General features: G+C 42.3%; 1 protein-coding gene across 4 annotated transcripts; it reads left to right on the top strand.

Annotated features, from left to right (window-relative positions):
• Positions 1 to 240: 240 nt before the first annotated feature.
• Dennd10 (DENN domain containing 10) lies at positions 241 to 18,241 on the top strand. 4 transcript variants are annotated; one of them, XM_005085351.4, is made up of 9 exons: positions 241 to 366; positions 2,749 to 2,945; positions 4,567 to 4,646; positions 6,602 to 6,750; positions 7,705 to 7,816; positions 10,162 to 10,262; positions 12,546 to 12,653; positions 14,006 to 14,100; positions 16,517 to 18,241. In XM_005085351.4, exons 1-9 carry the CDS (start codon positions 312 to 314, stop codon positions 16,691 to 16,693), a joined length of 1,074 nt encoding a protein of 357 aa, XP_005085408.1. In that variant the 5' UTR covers positions 241 to 311; the 3' UTR covers positions 16,694 to 18,241. The 4 variants fall into 4 exon arrangements, with proteins under 4 accessions (XP_005085408.1, XP_040597918.1, XP_040597922.1 ...); XM_040741984.1 differs by lacking the exon at positions 4,567 to 4,646 and having other exon boundaries at positions 242 to 366; XM_040741988.1 differs by lacking the exons at positions 241 to 366; positions 4,567 to 4,646 and adding an exon at positions 552 to 799.
• Positions 18,242 to 22,579: the final 4,338 nt, after the last annotated feature.

Genomic DNA, 22,579 nt, shown 5'->3' with positions numbered 1-22,579 from the left:
CTCAGTCAACAGTGTTCCCAACTTAGGCCTCCAATTATCTTTGTTTTCATTTTTGCAATGAACCAGTGAATGGACACTCCATCTTTAAAGGTACTTCACAAACAAAGGGGTAAAATGCTGGAAATGTCTCTGTGATGGAACAAGGGCCTAAGAGTAGCAGAGCTGCAAGAAGCAACATCTCTCCGGGAAAGGGAAGCCAGGGGCGGTACCTACAGGGTCGGCTCCGCCCGGCCGGAAGGGACGGGACCTGTGTGTGGGCGTGGCCGAGTGGAGGGGCGGGACGTGCAGCGCGGACCGGGGGAGCGGCGAAGATGGCTGCGGTTGTGGCAACCGATACGCAGCTGATGCTCGGCATCGGGCTGATAGGTAAGGAGGCAGGCTTTCTGCCCGCTAGGCCGCGCCCCAGATCCGCCTGGGCTCTCGGATCCGTCGGGCTGTCCCGCCAGGAAGGGGCTGGACCTGGGCGGTGGAATCCGTCCTCCTCGCCGACGGGACTGACGTGGTGCCTGCGGGCGGGCGGGGCTCGCCGCTGGTGGATGGCCGGGCCTTGGGACTATGCGGTTGGAGAGCTGGGGCCGGGTCGCGGGTGTTTGCGGCTCCCCGGGAGTGTGGGTGACGCCCCGGGAGCCCCGGGGTGCCATTGGCAAGACACTCCAGGAAGTGGCGGAGCCAATGGTGGAACCCGCGCAGGATGACCTCGAGCCTCCACTTCCACCGTGGAGAACTTCGTGTCAGTTGATCCAGATGTCCCTGCTGCCTGGTCACATTTGTGACCCCAGCTAGCTTATAGGAATTCATGGTGAGGAAGTTCGTAGGTATCTTTGGACAGTCCAGACCTTGTGTGTTAGTTTTGTGCAGCTCAAGCAGGCGGTAGGTAACAGCGCCAGAATGAATGAACATTTATGAATTCCTTTGAATATTATCTCTCCAGAGATTCTAATACACCTAGACAGTATCCTTCCTTGCAGAGTGCAAGCGGGGTTGCTTAGGCTTAGCAAATAACTGTAGTAGTTATTTTTCAGACGTTCAAAGGAGTGTCTTTATCCTGTATTCATTTTTTCTTTCTATGTAAAATTTTATTCATTAATTTTGCATGAGTGTTTGTCCGACCATGTGTTTGTGCACCTTGTGCATGCCTGGTGCCCAACGGAGACCAGAAGAGATTTCAGATCCTATAGAACTGGAGCCAATTGTGAGCTGTCATGTGGGTGATCGAACCAAGTCCTCTTGAAGACCAGCCAGTGCTAACTGCTGAGCCATCTCTAGCCACCTTGTATTAATTTCTAATGTGATTTAAAAAACTGCTTGAAAACAAAAACCCAAGTACCTTAGGCATTGTGGACTTGGTCAGCACTTCAGAATTAAGGTTGAGTTAAATTGTGAATCGAGGTGGTGGTGGCATGTCTTTAATCCTAGCACTTGGGAGGCAGAAGCAAGGGAGATCTCTGTGAGTTTGAGGCCAGCCTGGTCTATAGAGCAGGTTCCAGGACAGCCAGGGCTACACAGGAAAACCCTGTCTCAAAAAACAAAACCTTACAAACATATTTGCGCATATGAAAGCCCTCTAGTTTTTATTCTGGCATGCATTTAGAAAGTATTTACTTCTAAACTGGGCAGTGGTAGTGTGCCATTAGTCCCAGCACTCCAAAGGCAGTAGCAGGTTGGATCTCTGAGTTTGAGGCCAGTTTGGTCTACATAGTGAGTTCCAGGATAGCCAGAGCTACACAGGGAAATCCTGTCTCAGGAAAAGAAAAAAATATTTGTTTCTAAGTAAAGAGAGTATCAGAGGCATAGTGACACAAATCTATTTTTATCAACTGCTTTGGGGACTGAGCCAGCCCCTCAAGTTCTTTATTTCCCTTTTTGTAGTTGAGATTTTTTTTTGGTGATAAAATTACATTATGAACTGATAGCTTTTATTATTGTTTTCTAAAAATTTGGCAGAGCAGTAGAGCTCTTGCTTAGCATGTAAGATGCATTGGGTTTAATCCCCAGCAAAAAGTGCAAAATTTTAATCTAGTCTGTATGTGTAACATGATTGAAGGAGGTTTCTTTATCTCATTGTTGGAAAGGAGTTTAGGATCAAATCCAGGGCTTCAAATGCCTCTGTCTATATGCCTATTCCTTTACTCTTCACTTTTAAGACTCTTTTCTTTGTATTTTTATTGAGGATTCTTTTGCATAAAAATATAAGTCAGTACTCATTTTTAAAGAAGAAAATAGAAAATCTTAACAAATGCCTAAGCCTAGTTTTTCATTACAGTTTTGTTTGTTTATTTGTGTGTGTGAGCATGTAGCAGGCTTGTCCACATGGCGATCTGAGGACAACTTGTGGGAGCCAGTTCTCTTCTTTGACCATGTGTGTCCTGGGGGGATCAAACTCAGGTCATTGGGCTGAGAAGCAAGAACTTTTACCTGTTTTGCTTAGGTGACCTAAAACTAATATCATCAGTCTGTCTGGCATGATGGCACATGCCTGTAATCTCAGCTTCTAAGAGATAAGAGGAGAATCAGGAGTTCAGGGTCATCTTTTACTACATAGTTTGTGACTAGCTTGTGCAATCACAAACAAAAGCAACCAAATGAATGCAAATCATGAGTCCATAGGAATTTTGGGTCTCAGGTGCTCTGAGTTGCTTTGTGAAGTGGGTTGTTAAAACTGATTCCACAGAGTGTTTCTGAGTAACCAATCAATTCACCTCCTTGCTGCTGTTTGACATTCTCACAGTGACCATCTTTCCACCGTAGAAAAGGACACTAATGGAGAAGTTCTGTGGGTGTGGTGTTATCCTTCCACGACAGCCTCATTAAGGAATCTGCTGCTCCGAAAATGCTGCCTAACAGATGAAAACAAACTTCTCCACCCCTTTGTCTTTGGTCAGTACAGAAGAACGTGGTTTTATATCACTACAGTTGAAGTTCCAGATTCTTCAATTTTGAAAAAGGTATGACTGCTTCAAGGTAAAAACAAAAACCAGTATATCTAAAGTGACTTAAGAATATAAGCGACTTCCAGGACAGCCTCCAAAGCCGCAGAGAAACCCTGTCTCGGGAAAAAAAACAAGGAACTAGCCCTTTTAGACCAGGCTGGTTTCCAACTCACAGAGATTCCCCCTGCCTCTGCTTCCTGAGTGCAGGGATTAAAGGCATGTGCCCGGTTCATAGGAAGTTTTAAAAACACAAAACTGTTTTAGAAACTGGGAGTTGTGGCACATGCCTGTAATCCCAACTCTTACGAGGTTCAGGAAGGAATATTGCCAATTTCAAGACCAGCCTGAACTATATAATGCATTCCAGGGTAGTAAAAAGCTTTAAAATTTTTTAAAAATTAATCTTTCTATGTATAGGTGTTTCGCCTGAATGAATATATGTCTGTATGAATGTACCATGTACGTGTGTAGTGCCTGCAGAGTCCAGAAGAAGGTGTTGGATCTCCTGGGCCTGCAGTTAGAAGCAGTCATGTATGACCATGTGGGTACTGGGAGTAGAACCCATTCCTCTGGAAGAACAGCCAGTGTTCTTAACCACTGAACCATCTCTTCAGTCCCTTAAAATTTTTTTTAAAAGAATATGATTATTCTTGGCAGAGTTAAGAATTTTTTAATTTACTTGTGGATATAAAACGATACACTATGTATTTAAAATGATTATTAAAATCTGAAATAATTAGACTTTTATTGGTATGCTGACTTTTATTAGTTTACTATGAGTAATAAGTATCAGTGTGACCTGGGGAATAAGTCGTATGGATTACTTTTTGTTGTTGTTTTGACTTTTTTCAAAACAGGGTTTCTCTGTGTAGCCCTGGATGTCCTGGAACTCACTCTGTAGACCAGGCTGCCTCTGCCTCCTGAGTGCTGGGACTAAAGGTGTGTTCTACCATCCAGGTAAATTACATACTTTCTAACTTCAAGCAAGCAGAGTTTTCTAAGAGAAAGATAAGGAAACAAGTTGCTGAGTCTCTGGGAAATACATGGGGACTCCTCTTTTCACTTTTCAGAGGTAGCTTCAGAGGCCAGAAGAGGGCATCAGACCCCCTGGAGGTGAAGTTACAGGCAGTTGTGAGCTGCTCTATGTGTTCAGTGTTTCCAGCATGGGTCCTCTGCAAGAGTAGCAAATGCTTTTAATTGATAAGCCATCTCTTTTTCAGTTCTTTCTGAAAAATCTTAAGTGAATGTGGCCTGTGTTTTAGATTATAGACTGCCAAGTTACAATAGCATTCATATCACATCTATGGTTCAGATTTAAAAAAATATTAAGGTTTAGACTAGCCCAAAAATAACATGTTTTTTAACAGAGCATAGTAGCATACACACATAATCTCGCACTTAGGAGGCAGAAGGTCTCAAATTTGAGACCAACATGGGCTACATATGAGACTGTCTCAAAATAAAACAAGGATAGAGAAGCAAAAGACATTTTGGTCTTTTTTTTTTTAATGCAACTATATTGTGTCCAAGAAGTTTGTTCAAATAGAATAATAATGTAATCTGTTACATTAAGTATCTATTGAATTCTATTCAAGTATCTTTAAAAAGTGTGCTTTTGTTTGTTTCTTTTGGACAGGTGACTCATTTTTCTATTGTTCTGACGGCCAAAGATTTTAACCCAGAGAAATATGCCGCCTTCACTAGGATTTTGTGTAGGTCTGTATGAAAACTGTGTTAAATGCTAATTCACCAAAACGAAGATCTCATTTAGTAGTGAAGGAAACAAAATCAGTCTTCAGTCCCCTGATTTAATCCATTGCTGCTTTGCAGAGGCTGATTTCTGTAGTGCACAGTGTTACGGCATTCTATATCTTCCTCTCCTGTCGTGGGGCAGAAGGAATGAGGACTCAGCAATTGCCAGCTACTTCCTTTGTCTGCTGTTCCTTCCTGCTTCCATGTACTCAGCTTTACACGTGTGCTCATGCATAATACCTCCATATGTCCTCACACACATGTGTCTGATGTCTTTTGGACACACTCATGCATACTCTTTTGTGATGGGGAGATAAATGTAGAGGTGCCTATCTTCATTTCTGGGGAGAGAATCAGGCGGGTGTGGTTGCTGTGACATACAGCAGAGTCCACTCAGGAGGGCTTCCATCCCTGGGTGGTGTCCTTTGCCACCACTCCCTTCATCTAGTTCCTGCAGCTAATAGGGTGTTGTGCACTCTTAGGATCTGCTGTACACACCAGGTTCGAAGGCCTGAGGGTTACTGTCTAAGCATGGCCCTCTGGACCACACTGCCTCAGGGGTTGTTCTTTTCTGTGCCTCGTAGCCCAGAGTTACCATCTCCTCAATCTTATGTTTGACTTCTCCATTACTATAGTAGTTTTCTGTTCATTATGTTGATGAAATTTTTTATTAAGAAGCACATAATAAAAAAGTATCAGTGATACAGAAGTCTGCAATTCTCCCTGCCTCTTCCCCATCCCCAGTTCATACAATCCCTGTAATATCCTCTTTGTATAATCTTGTGTTTGAATTAGTGGGTTGGTGGCCATACTTGAGAGCTCATAGAATTTATTGTTCCCCACCTTTTTCTCAGTTTGTAGCTTGAAGTAGCAAGCATTTAGTAATAACTTAAACTAGCCTTTTCTTCAGTTAGTCCACAGTAAATATAACTGAATTAGTCAGTTGTAAAATTCAGTTTTTCAGTTTAATTTTCTCAGTTTTCTATTACATTAGCTGTTGAAAGGCCCAAGTATGCCCAGTAATGTCTTTTTTATTCTTTAGTACTGTGGATAAAACTCAGGGCCTCAAACAGGCTAGGCCCACCCTTAATTACTGAAGTGTACCACCAGCCCCAGTTAAGTTTCTCAAGCAAGATGTAGCTCTAAGCCAGGCTTGGTGGTTTACCTCTTTAATCCCAACACTCTGGAGACATAAGCAGGTGGATCTCTCTGAATCTGAGGCCAGCCTGGTCTACATGGCAAGTGCCAGGACAGCCAGGACACAGAGATACTGTCTCTAAATAAACAAACAAACAATTAAATGAGAGAGAAAGAAGTAGCCTTAGTTACTCAGAGGAAGGGATTTCATGGGGAAGAGACTATAAATGCAGCTGGCTTCCCATCACTGTTTGTGGAAGTCTTTAACTTTATGACAGATGTCTGTGTTTATCACTGCAAACTAAAGAGTGTGGATTTCTTAACCATCTAAATGTAGTTACCTCTAGGATTGCTTATAATAAGTCTGGGTTCTACAACACTGTTTTCTCTGAACAATGGTTTGAACTCTTGTCAAAGGAAGTTGAGGCAATAAAACAGTTGCCTGACTGAGAACACTAGTTATGAGAGCATAAGACAAAAAGAAATAAGAATACAATATTGCTGGGAGTAACACAGCTGTGGGAATCCACTGTTTTTATTTCCCCTATATAGGGGATACATCTCCAGACGGCAGGAGAGCCTTCCTCAAAGAAATGGTCCACATTTGTCAAGTGTTCTACTTCAAAGTAAATTAGAGGAAAACTGTTATAGACAGGTTTGCACATTTGGAAATGATACAGGTTACTTTATAATCTAGAAAGTACCAATGTCTAATCTTGGTGCCTTCCCCTACATTACCATACTGCATATAAAGCATTGTCACCTTTTGTCCTTTCTCACAGAATATATCTGAAATATGGGAGCCCGGTTAAAATGATGGAGAGTTACATTGCAGTTCTTACCAAGGGGATCTGTCAGAGTGAAGAAAATGGCTCTTTCTTTAGCAAAGACTTTGATAGTCGAAAGGCATATCTTGCAGGTTCCATCAAAGGTAAGAAAGAAAGGAAAACTCTGGCCAGCATCAGAAGCCTTGAGCCAAGGTCATTTTAACCTGCATTTCCTACACAGCAGAATATGTCAGCTCTTAAGTTGCTTTACTTAGAATTGTGTCAAAGCTACAGAGAAACCCTGTCTCCCCTGTCTCGTAAAAACCAAAAAAAAAAAAAAAAAAAAAAGAATTGTGTCAAAGCAAAACATTTTGTGACAACTTTTTCCATATTGGTTTTTTTTTTTTTTTTTTTTTGGTTTTTCGAGGCAGGGTTTCTCTGTATTATTTTAGAGGCTGTCCTGGAACTTGTTCGGTAGACCAGGTTGATTTCTCTGAGTGCTGGTATGAAAGGCGTGCGCCACCAGCGCCTGGCTTCCATATTGTCTTTTATAGAAATGTTCTTATAGCTGAATTTCATGACTCACAATCTCCACTGGATTCCATAGTTTTTTTCCCTCACATATTAGCCATTAGCTCTTCCTATTAGAGAACTACAGTCATGGGTATAGTCATTAATCCAGAGTTTAACTGAGGAATTTACAATGAGGCAGCCAAGAGCTAAGCCACAGATCTTGAAGTCCTCTGGAGGTGGAGCCACCCCTCTTCAGGTCCATCTGCTGTCTTTTGTGGTTCCTGTGCATTTGGTTGAGGTTGGGTGTTCTTTTTAATGACAGTGGAAAATGTTGGTTTTCCTTTGTATTATTTGTTGCGCTTCCTTAGGAGTCTGGCATTATCTGTGTATCCAGAGTCCCCAAAGAACATTGCTGGCAACTATAATATGGTATGACATGAATAAACATACCTATTCACCAGATGAAGTATGTCTGCACTTAATAATACTTGCCTAAATGTAGCTGGTGTATTAAAAGTCATTTTGTATTTATATGACAAGAATTCTTTTTAATGGAAACTTTATGCCATTATGTATTTAATGCATTATTATCTTTTTATTTTAAGACATTGTGTCTCAATTTGGAATGGAAACTGTTATCTTACACACAGCATTGATGCTGAAAAAACGAATTGTTGTCTATCATCCCAAAATAGAAGCTGTCCAGGAGTTTACCAGGTACCATCTTTTTTTTGTTTTGTTTTGCTTTTTCAAGACAGGGTTTCTCTGTATTGTTTTGGAGGCAGGTACCATCTTAAATTATTAAAAAGTGTAAGCTTTCCTGACAGTTGGAGATACTAGATGCTAATGTATGCTATGTTCTATTGCATATTTGATAAAAAGAACATGGGTTAGTCTGAGTAAAATATCATTTTTGTGATTCAGTTTAGAGCTGGGGTCACTGAATTTGGAAAGATTTTTTATTTAATTTTAGAAATAGAGCACTTGGAAGACAGAGGCTGCACTTGGGAAGCAGAGACAGGTGAATCTCTGAGTTTGAGACCAGTCTGGCCAACAGTGCTAATTCTAGGACAGCCAGGGCTACACAGAGAAACCCTGTCTTAAAAAACAACAACGAAATAGAAATAGACCTGCAGATGTGCACAGGTAGATGAGAACATCCAGGGGAGGAAAGGCTCTACTTAACATTCATTTGGCATATATGTTTATGTATGTGCGTAGGTTCTTGGAGTGGTGTGTGTGTGTGTGCACATTCCTAAAGGAATACTGACTGCAACTATTTCTTTGGCAGATACAATGAGTTAGCAAACTTTTGTTTGAAAGAAAGTAAGTTTAGGCTTAGGGCTAGAGATACGGATTCAGTGGTTAAGAGCACTAACTGTTCTTCCAGAAAATCTGGGTTTGAGTTCCAGTTACCCACATAATGCCTCTCAACCATCCTTAACTCCTTGAGCACCAAGCACACGTGTTGCACAGACATGAATTCAGGTGGAACACCCATTCACATAAAATTAAATTAAAACTAAATATATATGTATGTGTGTATACACATACATGTATATAGTAAATAAACATTTTAGGCTTGTGAACCAAATATCTCTTCCTGTTTCTCAGCTGCCTGGCTAGCAGGAAAGTAACCCTAGACTGGGTGAACATGGTTGTGTCAATAAAAATTTTTTTTCAAAGATAAGCAGCTAACCCATGAGGCCCAGACTGATCTCTGTTTTAAGTAAACCTGTTCCTTAGATTTGCTTTTCCTGACTTTCATTGTTAGTAGTAAATGGGATGTGGGGAGTGGAATTTTTTGTTTGCTAAATCTAATTCTTTTTGTTTGTTTGTTTGTTTTTTAAGATAGAGTTTCTCTGTGTAGCTTTGGAGCCTGTCCTGGAACTCTGTAGACCAGGCTGACCTCGACCTGCCTCCACCTCCCAGGTGCTGGGAGTAAAGGCGTGCGCCACCACCCAGTCTTTAATTAATTCTTGTTTTTTTTTTTTTTGTTTTTTTTGTTTTGTTTTTTCGAGGCAGGGTTTCTCTGTGGCTTTGGAGGCTGTCCTGGAACTCGCTCTGTAGACCAGGCTGGCCTCGAACTCACAGAGATCCGCCTGCCTCTGCCTCCCGAGTGCTGGGATTAAAGGCGTGCGCCACCACCGCCCAGCTGGAAGTAGCATCCTTATATTTTAAGAATGAGAAAAATGAGGCAGACGATAAGTGATGAGATTATGAAAAGGTTAAAATGTTTTATAGGCAAAAGTTCTGAGTTAAAATCATGAAATGGCAACTTGTTAGCTCTGGGACCATGTAAAAGATACTGGCTGTTCTGAGCCTCCATAACTTCAGGATCATAGTACCAACAATGAGCTTGTTTTCATTGCTGGGAATAATTATGTAATGTGCTTTCCACGTGCCTCCCTTTACTGTGCCTGCTTGAAAATGATTGTCGTTGGACTGTGTTTGTCTGGTCTAAGGTGAGAGGGCCAGAGTTTCACCCTGTTCCCTCTGTCTTTGACTTTTCTCTGTCATCACTTTTCTGCCTACGTTACTCTTAAACTGGAGTATCCTTACCATCTGAAATGAGTTTCCTGGAGCTGCATGAATTCCTCACACCTGCCTGCAGCACTTGTTTTTTAAAATTTTTGTTTATTTTATGTGTATGGGTAGTTTGCCTACATGTATGTCTGTGCTCCATGTGTGTGCCTGTTTCCTGCAGAGGCACACACTGGGACTGGAGTTATATATGGTTGTGAATCCCTATGTGGGTACTGGGAATTAAACCTGGATCCAGGCACACTCTAGTTTAAGTACTTGGGAGTCACATGCCTTTAAAGGCAGCACTAGGTAGATGGAGACAAGAGTGATATAAGGTGGGATGAGACAGGAGCTCACTGCATTCAGTCTGAGGATTCCTAGAGACAGGCTCACCCATTCGATCTGAAGATTCAGTAGAAGCAAGAGCTAGTGGCTGGCTGTTCTGCTTCTCTGATCTTTAAGCATTTACCCCTATATCTGACTTGGGGTTTTTATTATTAAGACCAATTAGAATTCACATTACATTTATTCCTCAGGACTCTGCCTGCCCTGGTGTGGCATCGACAGGATTGGACCATCCTGCATTCTTACGTGCACCTCCATGCTGAAGAACTGGAAGGCCTGCAGATGTGCACAGGTACAAGGGAGCAAAGACTCTGTTTATGTGTGTTTGGTGTGTGTGTTTGTATTGGTGGGGCATGCACACATTGATAAAATTAATATTGAAACTTTGTTTTTGCAAATTTTTCCATTTTAAAAACATTTTTAAGCCGGGCCTGGTGGCGCATGCCTTTAATCCCAGCACTCGGGAGGCAGAGGCAGGTGGATCTCTGTGAGTTCGAGGTCAGCCTGGTCTACAGAGTGAGTTCCAGGACAGCCTCCAAAGCCACAGAGAAACCCTGTCTCGAAAAAAACCACAAAAAAAAAAAAAAAAAAAAAGTGGTAAAATGCACAAAATTATCATTTTAACTTGTATGTGTTTTCCTGGTGTTAGAAATTGAATGTAGAGCTTAGCTTCAGGCATGCTTGGCAAGACCACTACCACTGAGCTATATTCCCAGCCACAAGTTAATCAATAATTTGCTTTTGAGTGCTTAGGCTTTTTTGTTTTGTTTTGGGTGTTTTGGTTATTTTTTTCAAGACAGGGACTTTTCTCTGTGTTAATAGCCTTGACTTTCGTAGAGCTCACTGACTGCTCTTCCAGGGGTCCTGAGTTCAATTCCCAGCAACCACATGGTGGCTCACAACCATCTACAATTCAATCTGGTGCCCTCTTCTGGCATGTAGGCAGAATACTGTATATGTGATAAATAAATAAATCTTTAAAAAAAAAAGCACTAAAGTTTCTTTCTAAAAAAAGTACCATTATACATATATGATAATAAGATAACTTTTTTTTTTTTTTGGTTTTATGAGACAGAGTTTCTCTGTATTGTTTTGGAGGCTGTCGGTCCAGCCTGGCCTCAAACTCACAGAGATCCTCCTGCCTCTGCCTCCCGGGTGCTGGGATTAAAGGCATGCGCCACCACCGCCCGGCGATAATAAGATAACTTAATCATAGTTTATTACTTTACAAGAATACTAACTTTTTATGGGCTTTTTTTTTTTAATTTAAGCCATTACATCTTCTGTTTTTTATGCCGTTAAGGAATTTTTAGGGCCAATGAGATGGATCAGCTACCCCCTAAGCTTGATGGCTTGAGTTTGATCCCTGAAACCCACATGGCAGAAGGAGAGAACTAACTGCCAGAAGTTGTCCTTTGACTTCCACATGTATGTAGTGGCATGTGCACACTCCCACATATAACTTGCTCTCTGAAATAACCAACATCATTCTAAACAGCACCAATTCTAGAAGTCTACTGATTGCATTAGCAGTCATTGTATCAGATCTGATAGCACTCAGAGATGGTCCCTGTAGCCGGGCGGTGGTGGCACACGCCTTTAATCCCAGCACCCGGGAGGCAGAGGCAGGAGGATCTCTGTGAGTTCTAGGCCAGGCTGGAACGACAGCCTCCAAAACAATACAGAGAAACCATGTCTCGTAAAACCAAAAAAAAAAAAAAAAAAAAAAAGAGAGAGAGAGAGAGCCCCCTGTGTCCTCTCTGACAACCTAGACATGTGGTTGTGGCTTTCCTGAGGACAGAGATCTAAAATGAAGACAGTGGTTGAGTCCATGTTGCTTTTGGACATTCTTTTTCTTTGTTTTAAACCAGAGTTGGACTTTTTCATTAAAAGATATTTTTAATGTTTTATACATGAGGATTAAGAGAAGAGAGGTGAGACACTCAGAAAGACAGACACATGGGTGTGGCATTTTTTGGGAAGGGGTTTCGAGACAGGGTTTCTGTGTAGCTTCTCTGTTGACCAGGCTGTCCTTGAATTCATGGAGATCTGACTGCTGAGTACTGGGACTAAAGCCATGTGCCACCACTGCCCAGCTGGGGTGGCTTCTTTAAGAGAGAGTTACCTACTTTCTGACTTTTTTTTTTTTTTTTTTTTTTTTTGGTTTTTTCAAGACAGGGTTTCTCTGTGGCTTTGGAGGCTGTCCTGGAACTCACTCTGTAGACCAGGCTGGCCTCAAACTCACAGAGATCCGCCTGCCTCTGCCTCCCGAGTGCTGGGATTAAAGGTGTGCGACACTAATGCCCAGCTCTTTCTGACATTCTTGACGTAAATAGCTTTGACCAAAAAGTAAATGCTTTACTTCAGCCTTGTTCCTTGATATTCAACTTAAATTTTGGGACATTTTGAGCCATATGTATTTTGATTATGTAGCACCAATAAGTGCCACTGGTATAGCTAATGTTCCTGAGTAATAGAAAACTCTAAAGTAGGCAGTGCTCATCAGATTCAGTCTCCTGAAACCCTCACCACGTGATCTTTTCTGCTCTAGTAATTTGATCAATTTGCAATGCAGGCTACATTGCTGGCTTTGTAGAATTGGAGGTGAGCAACAGACCAGACCTCTACGATGTATTTGTGAATCTGGCAGATAGTGAGATCACCATCACTCCACTTGCAAAAGGTGACTTTTCCATTCTATTCTCTGTTCCAGTATTTACATGAGGTACAAGCCAAGCAGCTTTATGCTTTGGGCTGACTCCTTAAAGCCAGTATTTGAGAGCTTGCTTGGCATCTGCTGGAGCTGGAGGGATTTCTCAGTGTCCAGGATGTAAAATTTATTCCTGCAGGTCTATATGTTTTAGAAAGACTGGTGGGATTGCTGATCATAGTTTTTGTGTGATCTCTCACTGGTGCCCAAATGTGGGAGCATCTGAAAAGCTGGCTGTAGGATTCTGTGTTAGAATGTGATGCTGTGTGGGTTTTATCTCACAACTTCAAATGAGTAAAACCAGAATTGTTTCATTTTCATTTGTTTTAAAATTCATGTGGGAGGGATTGGAGAGACGGCTCAGAGGTTAAGAGCACTGGCTGCTCTTCCAGAGGTTCTGAGTTCAATTCCCAGCAACCACATGGTGGCTCACAACCATCTGTAATGAGATTTGCTGCCCTCTTCTGGCCTGCAGGCAAGACACTGTGTACATAATAAATTAATAAATCTTTAAGAAAAAATTTTTCATGTGAGAAAATGAAAGTAGAAACAGACCTTGGGAAATACTACATCTTATAAGGCTAAAATTATAAAAATGGCCATGGCCCGAGCCAAAAAGGATGGCACTGCCTACTTTCTGTTCTGATCTACAGAACACACTCATTCCAGTCGGCACCATCTAAATGGAGTGTATTCCTTGCAGTGACACAGAACTTTCTCTCTCACAGCAAGCAGGAGCACCATCTATAGTTCATGTGACCGAAGTGGTTTCCAAAGCTCGGAACATGCTATGTGCTCTTCTGGCGCCCGAGGGCCAGGCAGGAAGCTCTTTCACAACCTTCCTGCTAGAAAAATGCATTTAAATTTTTTTTTTTGATTTTTTTTTTTTAAACAGTCTCTCCTCATAGTTAGGGCTGTACTAGAGATCACTATGTAGACCAAGCTGGCCTACAACTCAAAGAGATCAGCCTTCCTCTACCTTCAGAGTGCTGGGATTAAATGTCTGCGCCATTTAGATTCCTCACTGTAAAGACCTGGGCAGGATGGTTGGACTTTGCCTTCAAGTCACAGCTCACTTGTAATCAGTGTTTTTTATTCACTTTACCAGGCAGATACGAAGGGGAAATCTGGTTTGGTACTGGTGATATTATTTCCAACATGCTTTTACATTTGTGTTGGGAATAAAATGGAAACCTGGAAGGTTATCTGTTGATTTTTGAAAAGTTCATTAATGTGGTCTTTCAGAATTTCAGTTGGATGGCTTGGTCATTTTTTATTGTGTAAAATTCTAAGTCTTCATACAGCATTCTTTCTGCTTTTATCAGAGGCCATGACAATGGGCAAACTGCATAAAGAAATTGGTCTGCTAATTGTGCAGTCTGCAGAAGACCCAGAGAAGTCAGATAGCCAAGTTATACAGGTAACCCTTCATCTACCTCAGGAAGCATCTTGTAGTATCCTCACTGTACAGTTTCTCAGGGCATGGTAGCGGAGTGAAGTGTCAGGGGACAGGCTAGCGGGCAAATAGAGGTTTTGCAGTGGTCAAGATGACGGTGGATGGACAAGGGGAGAGGCAGGTCGTTATATCCAATCCTGGTGGTGAGAATTGTAACCACTGAACAGGCTAGCATGCCTGTGAGGCCGCCAGTAGCAGTTTCATCCTGCTACAAGAATTTTCATGGAGGAACAAATGGTGAAACAGTAACTTTGGAATCAAATCTCCACTTTTGAGTTCAAGGTTTTTTGTTTTTTTGTTTTTTTGTTTTTGTTTTTTTTCGAGACAGGGTTTCTCTGTGGCTTTGGAGGCTGTCCTGGAACTAGCTCTTGTAGACCAGGCTGGGCTCGAACTCACAGAGATCCGCCTGCTTCTGCCTCCCGAGTGCTGGGATTAAAGGTGCGCGCCACCAACGCCTGGCCACACTCATTCTTTTTAGTATTGTTTTAACTTATTCTTTGAGAATCTCACACATGTATAGAGAATACTTTGTACTTTGATAGTTATCTATTCTCTACTTCTGGATCTCTCCAATGGATTCCCTCCCATCTTCCTCTATCTATCTATCTATCTATCTATCTATCTATCTATCTATCTATCTATCTATCTATCATCTGTCTATCATCTATCATCTATCTGTCAACTATCTCTATGTATTGTGTGTGTGTGTTAGTGTTTTATCTGCATGTATGTCTGTGCACTATATTACACACAGAGGTCAGAAGAGGATGTTGTGAGCCACCATGTGGGTGCTGGGAACTGAACCTAGATCCTCCTAAAGAGCAAGTGCTCTTAACCACTGAGCCGTCTCTTCAGCCCCGTGCCTACTCCCACCCAGCACACACACTGAGTTCAGTTAGTGCTGCCCCTATGCACATGGGTGTGGGGCCATCCACTGTGGCATGAGTGACCTGCCAGTGAAGAAAGTTGACCATCTCCCCTCTAGCAGCTATCAATTGAGCTGGGGTGGGACTTCATTTTCCTCTCCCTAGCCATGTTGGAATTTTAACTTAATCTTAATCTTACATAGGTAATCACAGCTGATTTGAGTTCATGAGCGCTACAGCATGTCAGAATTTCACAGCTCTCCTTGCTATCCTCCAGTCCTTAACATCTTTCCACTCTGTCTTCCATGATTCTGTGGTGTCTTCTGAGCCTGGTGGGATGGTGATATAGAATCCTGCATTTATCACTTTCACTTTCTTTTCCCAAGATCTCATACATTATGTGGAATTATCTATGTATCACTTATAATCTATGAGAAATAATCCAACTTCCTGGGCACACAGTGTCTGTTTAGCTTTAGCATGGTGAAAATGTTCTAGAAATAACACAACATGGCAATTGTACTTCTTTTTTCTTTTGCAATATTGTGTGTTTGCATTTACATATAATCTAGAGTTGGTTCTTCCATTGAACCATCTTATGCCTGTGGTGACTATTTATTAGTGTTTGAGAGAGAGAGATTACGATATCACTTCGTGCATGGAAGGCAGAGGACAGCCTTCAGAAAGTTTGTTTTCTCCTTCCACCAAATTTTCAGGCTTGGTAGTTAGCTTTTACCTGGTGGACCCGTGATACCTTTTTTTTTTTTTTAAGACAGTGTTTCCCTAAGTAGTCCTGGCTGTCCTCAAACTCAGAGATCTGTCTGTCTGTCTCTGCCTTTTGAGTGCTGGGATTAAAAGCATACACTTTCACACGTAGCTTTTTATTTTGAAACACAGTTCACTGTGTAGCCCTGTCTTGACTGGGACTCACTGTGTAGACCAGATTGGCCTTAACCTCACAGAGATCCACCTGCCCCTGCCTCCAACTGGGATCAAAGTCAAGCTCCACCATGCTGATCCTCCACAGTGACTTTTTGTTTTGTTTTGTTTTGTTTGTGTAGCTTTGGAGCCTATTCTGGCACTTAGTCTTGTGGACCGGGTTTGGTCTTGAACTCACAGAGATCTGCTTGCCTCTGTGTTCAGATTAAAGTGTTGGGCCACACAGTGACTCTTCTTAGTATCATTGCATTATATGCTTATAAATGAACAAAATGATTATAGACACATCTATGACATTAATTTCCTACGTTATTTTGTTTTAAAAATTTATGAGAGCTGGGCATAGTGGTAGATGACTTTAATCCCAGATCTTGGGAGGTAAAAGCAGGTGGATATCTTGAGTTAGAGGCCAGCCTAGTCTATATATAGAGTGAATTCCAGAACAGCCAGAGAAACCCAGTCCTGGTGGGGGGGGGGGGTTATGAAGTCAGTCTGATAACAGAAGGAAGATCCTAGAAAATAACTATTCACATTTTTAGTACTAACATACTGTGTATTTTTCTATTCTATTAAAGGACATTGCTCTAAAAACAAAAGAAATCTTCACCAATCTAGCACCATTTTCGGAAGTGTCAGGTGACGGGGGAAAGATCATCCTCAGTGTTGAGGCACTGAAGCAAAAGCGATTCCCACCTGCAACAGAGAACTTCCTTTACCATCTAGCAGCAGCTGAACAGATGCTGAAGATTTGACTGTCCACAGCAAGACCCTACAGAACTTCCCTTCATTCTGAGTACCCATTGGTATTATATAGTATTGGAATTACAGAGGAAATGTTCTATTTTTAATGATTTATTTCCAAGTATTTAGATCTCACCTGAGAAACATGTAAAAATAATAGTGTTTTTCTTTTCTTCCTGCCAGTATGACCCACTGCTGGACAGTGTTTTAACTACTGTCCTAATGGTAGGAGCCATATGCTGTCCCAGAATTTAGGAGTCACACACAGATCAGCACATGCAAGCCTTCATTGTGGATCCCCGTTTGTCTCTCTCTAGCCATAAACTTAACGGTTTATTTTCAGAAAGCTGCCTCACAGTTTGCTTTTTATTCTTCTAGGAAAAAACTTGAATACTTCATGAGAGATTTTACTTTCTGAGCCAAATTGCTATGTTTTCTGCAGAATTATCTAGAATATCATTCAAGAGATAACTACAATTGCACTTTCTTGTAAAAGCAAATGTTTTGGGGCCTTTGAAATTTTTGCCTATATTGTGAAGGTTTTTCATAGATTTTGTACATGATTAGTACTCTTGGTCTAACTGCTCCTAGCAGTGCCTTTGGGAAAGAAGCCAGTCCCTGTAACAGAGGAGCCCCTTTTAAATATAAAAAACAAAACAAAACAATACCTTTGTTTTTTGTTTGCAGTGCTGGAGCTAGAACCTGGGGCCTTGCATATGCCAGGCAAAATGCTTTTCCACAAAGCTAAACTCTTAGCCCAATCATGATTTCATATATTGGTAAATTACCTCAAATTGCAGAGGCCAAAATCAGACAGTGTCTTCAAGTGATTGCAGTAAAAGTAATCTGGCTACATCATAAAGGACACTTATTGAACTTTTTTGTTTGTTTGTTTGTTGAGACAAGGTTTCTCTGTGTAGCCCTGGCTGTCCTGGAACTTGTTCTTTAGACCAGACTGACCTTAAACTCAGAGATATGCCTTCCTCTGCCTCCCGAGTACTGGTATTAAAGGTGGGCACCACCAGTGCCTAGTTTATTGGCTTCTTAGTTTGAGACCTTAAAATTGTGAGTAAGCACAAATGTCTAAATTAAACATCCCTTTGTCTACTCATGTTAATTATGAAAGGCCACTTTAGGACAGTTGCAGAACCTTCAAACCTTACGGGGAAACATGTTTGCAAAAACATTATCTAAGGTGGGTCTTTTTGCTGGTCATAGTGGTGCACACCTGTAGTCCCAGCACTTGGAAGGCAGAGGTAGGCGGATCTTTGTAAGTTCAAGGCCAGCCTGGTCTACAGAGAAACACTGTCTCAAAAAACAGAACAAGAAAGTTATCTTTTAAAAACCTCATTGTTAGATGTTTAAGTAAAAAAAAAAATAATAATAACCTTTCCCTCTTGTCCTTGGGTGGGAACAGAGAGGACCTGAAATAACTTGTTTACCTGAGCTAGCAATTGAAGATTAAATTTGCACTTTATGAAAAGAACTGCTGATGTATTTGTCCTTTTCTCCCTTTTGTAATACTGTTAGAATTACAAAATTAAAACATTTTGATAGTTTTCAGTAGTCATGAGGAAGTCTTACACCTGGAGATTTTGCCTGTCTTATGGTATTTTGTGTTTTGATTTATGTGTATGACTGTTTTGCCTACATGTATGTCCATGCACCATTTGTATACGGTGCTCATGGTGGTCAGAAGACATTGGGTTTCCTGGGGCTGAAATTATAGATGGTTATGAGCCAAACCTGGGTCCTCTGCAAGAGTTAGTGTTCCTAACTGCTGAGTCATCTCTCTAGCTTCCACATTGTATTTGTTGTTGACAGGGTCTCACTATGTAGTTCTAGTTGGCCTGGAACTTGTTATAGACGCCAGGCTGGTCTCAAACTCAGACATCTGCCTACCTCTGCCTCCTGGGTACTGGAATTATGGGTGTATCACCACACTTGACTACCTTATTATTATTATTGTTACTATTATTATTATTATTATTTTACCCCTCCTACTTATCCTGATCTTTTCACACACACACACAAAGATTTTTATTTATTTGTATATGTTTGTGTGTATGCCACATGTGGGGGTGTCAGAAGAGGGTTCTGGATCTTCCTGGAGCTGGAGTCACAGGCAGTCACCTGGGTGCCGGGGGCAGAACTCACATCTTCTGGAACAGCATCAAGCACACTCAAATGCTGAGCCATTTCTCTAGCCTATAGTTCTCTACCTTAAGTTCTGTGTGGCGTCTACCAGTGGCTACACTAAGCCACGTGGTAGGTCACTTTTGTCTTTTTGGACTTCTGTAATACTTTTTTAAAACCAAATTTTGGAATAATTGTCCTGCAGACAGGGAAACTGAAAAAACACACCTTCAGTGAGTTTAGTACGGAAATATCACCGTAGTAACCAAATGTGTATCTCTTCTCTAATGACAGTCTGCTAGGAAATAGGACCAGCCAACAGGTCTTGTAGTAGTGTGACCAGGGCCAGATCTGGTAAGAGAAACGGGATGTTACAGAAGGGGTACCTTGCTCTGTGCTGTGAGCTCTCAAGGCCTCCACAGCTTCTGTAAAGGACCAGAAAAGCCCACATACTCATGTGAGGCACCTGTAGGTCAAGAGGAGGGAATGGTAAGAGATGAATAGGATAGACTTTCCAGTGGTGTTTGGGATCAGAATTTGGTCTTCAGACAGAAGCAGGAAGGTTCAGAGAGCAGCTAGAGCAAGCCAGAAAGCTGCAATGCCTTGCCAGCAGGGGGTGCTGTTGCACTGAGCTGAGGCTGCACCCAAAGCCTTGGGTTTTTGTTTTTTGTTTTCTTTTTTTTAATTTAAATTAGAAACAAGCTTGTTTTACACATCAATTCCTTTTCCCTCTCCCTCCCCTCCTGCCCTGCTCCCCACTGATTCCCTATTCCATCCCCTTTCTGCTCCCCAGGGAGGAGTAGGCCTTCTATGGGGGAATCTTCAAAGCCTGTCATATCATTTGGAGCAGGGCCTAGGCCCTCCCCTGTGTGTCTCAAGCCTTGGGTTCTTTTTTTTTTTTTTTTTTTTTTTTGGTTTTTTTCGAGACAGGGTTTTTCTGTATTGTTTTGGAGCCTGTCCTGGAACTCGCTCAGTAGATCAGGCTTGGTCTCGAACTCACAGAGATCCATCTGCCTCTGCCTCCCGAGTGCTGGCGTGTGCCACCACCACCCGGCCAAGCCTTGGGTTCTTTTTTTTTTTTTTAATTTTATTTATTTATTATTAAGTATACAGTGTTCTGCCTGCACACCAGAAGAGGACACCAGATCTTGTTACAGATGGTTGTGAGCCACCATGTGGTTGCTGGGAATTGAACCCAGGACTTCTGGAAGAGCAGCCAGTGCTCTTAACCTCTGAGCCATCTCTCCAGACCGCCTTGGGTTCTTAACACATGAAATTGTGCCCTTCTGGGGTGAGGGTTATAGATGCCACAGCATCTGTCAGACACAGCTGGGTAAATGATAGCACCATTGTCCAAGACTGGTAGGGAGCTGAACTAAGATATGGGTGAGTTCTGTGGGTCATCCAAGAGCCAAGTACATTAAAGCAGTTGGGGGGGGGGGTCACGTCTGAGGGGCTGGCAGAATGGTAGTCCAGCCTTGGATGGGGTTTGGGTGAGAGCCATCTCAGCAGAATGTAGGCCGTGGCCAACAGCACTCTGGTTAAGGCCTGAATATGAGGCTAGCCCAGTCTACACTGGGCTCCAGACAGTCAGAGCTACACAGAGAAACTCTGTCTTGAAGAAGAGGAAGGAGGAAGAAGAATCAGAAGAAGAAAGAGAAGGAGGGAAGGGGCTGGGTATTCCTGAGACCTAGACTGATGCTGGGAAGGAAGCTGTTGCTGCCAAGGGACCTTGGTGAGTAAAGAAACAGAAGTGTCAAGGTCCTGTCAGTCAGGAACTAGGGAAGCAGACAGAATACTTGCAGTAGGGGATCAGATGAAATAAGTAGGAGAACGAACGGGATTACTATAGGGACTAGAAGCCTTAATGAGCTCACCAGACCTTTGTGTCTACCTGGAGGCTATCAATGTAGTGTTTGTTCAGGCTAGGCAAGCACCCTACCCACATTTCTTTAGCCATAGCCCATTAACGTGCCATTTCTTGTTTCACCAAAGGAGTGTAAGTCTACTGGACTGGGAGAAATTTGGATCTATTAAAATACATTGGAGTCAGGGAAAGGAAGATTGAGCATCGCTCATAACATTATCAGAGTTGGAAAAACCTGAAGGTCACTCCACTTTACTCTACCTACAGTGGAAGAATGTGGTTTGTGGACATGTCCAGATATAGAGCTAGTCAAGGGGAAAGAGCCTAGGCTCTAGGGTCACACAGCAACACTTCTAGATTTCTCACTTCACAAATGAATTCTGTCTTACTTGGTCCATCTTACAGGAAGGCTACAGACGCCCTCATGCCTGCCCCTCCCACTAGGTTTGTATTAGGCAAGTTTATAAGTGTTTTGCTTATTTCTTGTTTTGTTTTTAGATGTGTTTTGACCACATAGAGAAAGACCCCTCTTACCTTTTTTTTTTAAAGATTTATTTATTTATTATGTATACAGTGTTCTCCCTGCATGTCAGATGAGGGTACCAGATCTCATTACAGATGGTTATGAGCCACCATGTGGTTACTGGGGATTGAACTCAGGACCTTGGGAAAAGAAGTCAATGCCCTTAACCTCTGAGCCATCTCTCCCCCCCCCCCCCTTATCTTTTAAAGAAGTGGATAATGACTTCAGAGACCAAGACTGTGGTTCCAAATAGCACTGACCTGGACGTTGCTGTTTCTCTAATAGCCTGGTAGAAGAGGACAGCTTAATACATGGAGGGAAACAATGTCCAGGGACCCCATCGGAGACTAGCACACAGCAGTCTCACTGAGGACAAGCTTACTGGGAAAGAGGTACTTTATGAGTGCCTTCCTGGGGCAGGTGTTCACAAGATGGTTGGGCTGATGCTAGGAGGAACTCAGGAAGGATTTTACTTATTTGACCCCACTGAGGTCCTCAATCCATCAAACCATCCCCAATAAATTACCCAAAGTACATACTTAGGCAGCTTCTAGACAAAGTCTCACCTAGAATGAACTAAAATAGCAGCCTCCAGAGGCAATTCAGGATTTGCCCTGAATTTGGCTCATACTGCCTTTCAGCCTTACCGCTGCCACCAGCCTCCTATCATAACCTGCTCACAAGTGGTTCCCATCATACCCCTGGGGAATCTCACTAAATCCCAGCTGTGAGCACAATGGGCTACTCTCCGGGCAAGGGTAACTGTCTACTAGACCTAGCTCTCACCTATGTAACTAAAAATAATGTGCTATAAAAGTCATATTTTACCTAGGCATGCATTTAAAGTTCGCAGCATTTTGTGTGGGCTAGCAAAACAGTTCAGATGTTAAAAGCACGTGCAGAGGACTTGAGTTCAGGCCTAAGCACCCATGTCAGGTGCCTCACAACTATCTGCAACTCCAGCCTTCTAACCGCATCTCACACACACAGACACAGGAGAGAGAGAGAGAGAGAGAGAGAGAGAGAGAGAGAGAGAGAGAGAGAGAGAGAGAGAGAGAGAGAGAGAGAGAGAGAGAGAGAGAATGAACTCATACAGACCCATTCACACACACAAAAGAAAACAAATCTTTAGGGTCCGTAGATGGTTCAATGATTAAGAGCACTTGCAACTCTTGCAGAGAGCCTGGGTTTGGTTCCCAGTGCCCACATGGTGACTCACAACTACCAGTAACTCCAGCTGCAGGGAGCCAGTGCTTTCTTCTGCCCCACTGGACACCAGGCATACACAAAGTTAAAACAGTTGGTCAAAAGCAGAGAATAAGTGACTGTGAAGTGTCCAGCCCCAAATGGGGACATCTGTAACACAACCAA

Source organism: Mesocricetus auratus, unplaced genomic scaffold (genome assembly GCF_017639785.1).
Source record: "Mesocricetus auratus isolate SY011 unplaced genomic scaffold, BCM_Maur_2.0 Super-Scaffold_4256, whole genome shotgun sequence".
NCBI lineage: Eukaryota > Metazoa > Chordata > Mammalia > Rodentia > Cricetidae > Mesocricetus > Mesocricetus auratus.
This window is presented reverse-complemented; position numbering and strand designations above follow the sequence as displayed.

Excerpts from the sequence above, each read along its gene's own strand:
- Dennd10 (XM_005085351.4), top strand. The coding sequence starts at position 312 with ATGGCTGCGGTTGTGGCAACCGATACGCAGCTGATGCTCGGCATCGGG. Across the intron at positions 367-2,748 it reads GCTCGGCATCGGGCTGATAG|AAAAGGACACTAATGGAGAA; the intron begins GTAAGGAGGCAG and ends TTTCCACCGTAG. Across the intron at positions 2,946-4,566 it reads ATTCTTCAATTTTGAAAAAG|GTGACTCATTTTTCTATTGT; the intron begins GTATGACTGCTT and ends TCTTTTGGACAG.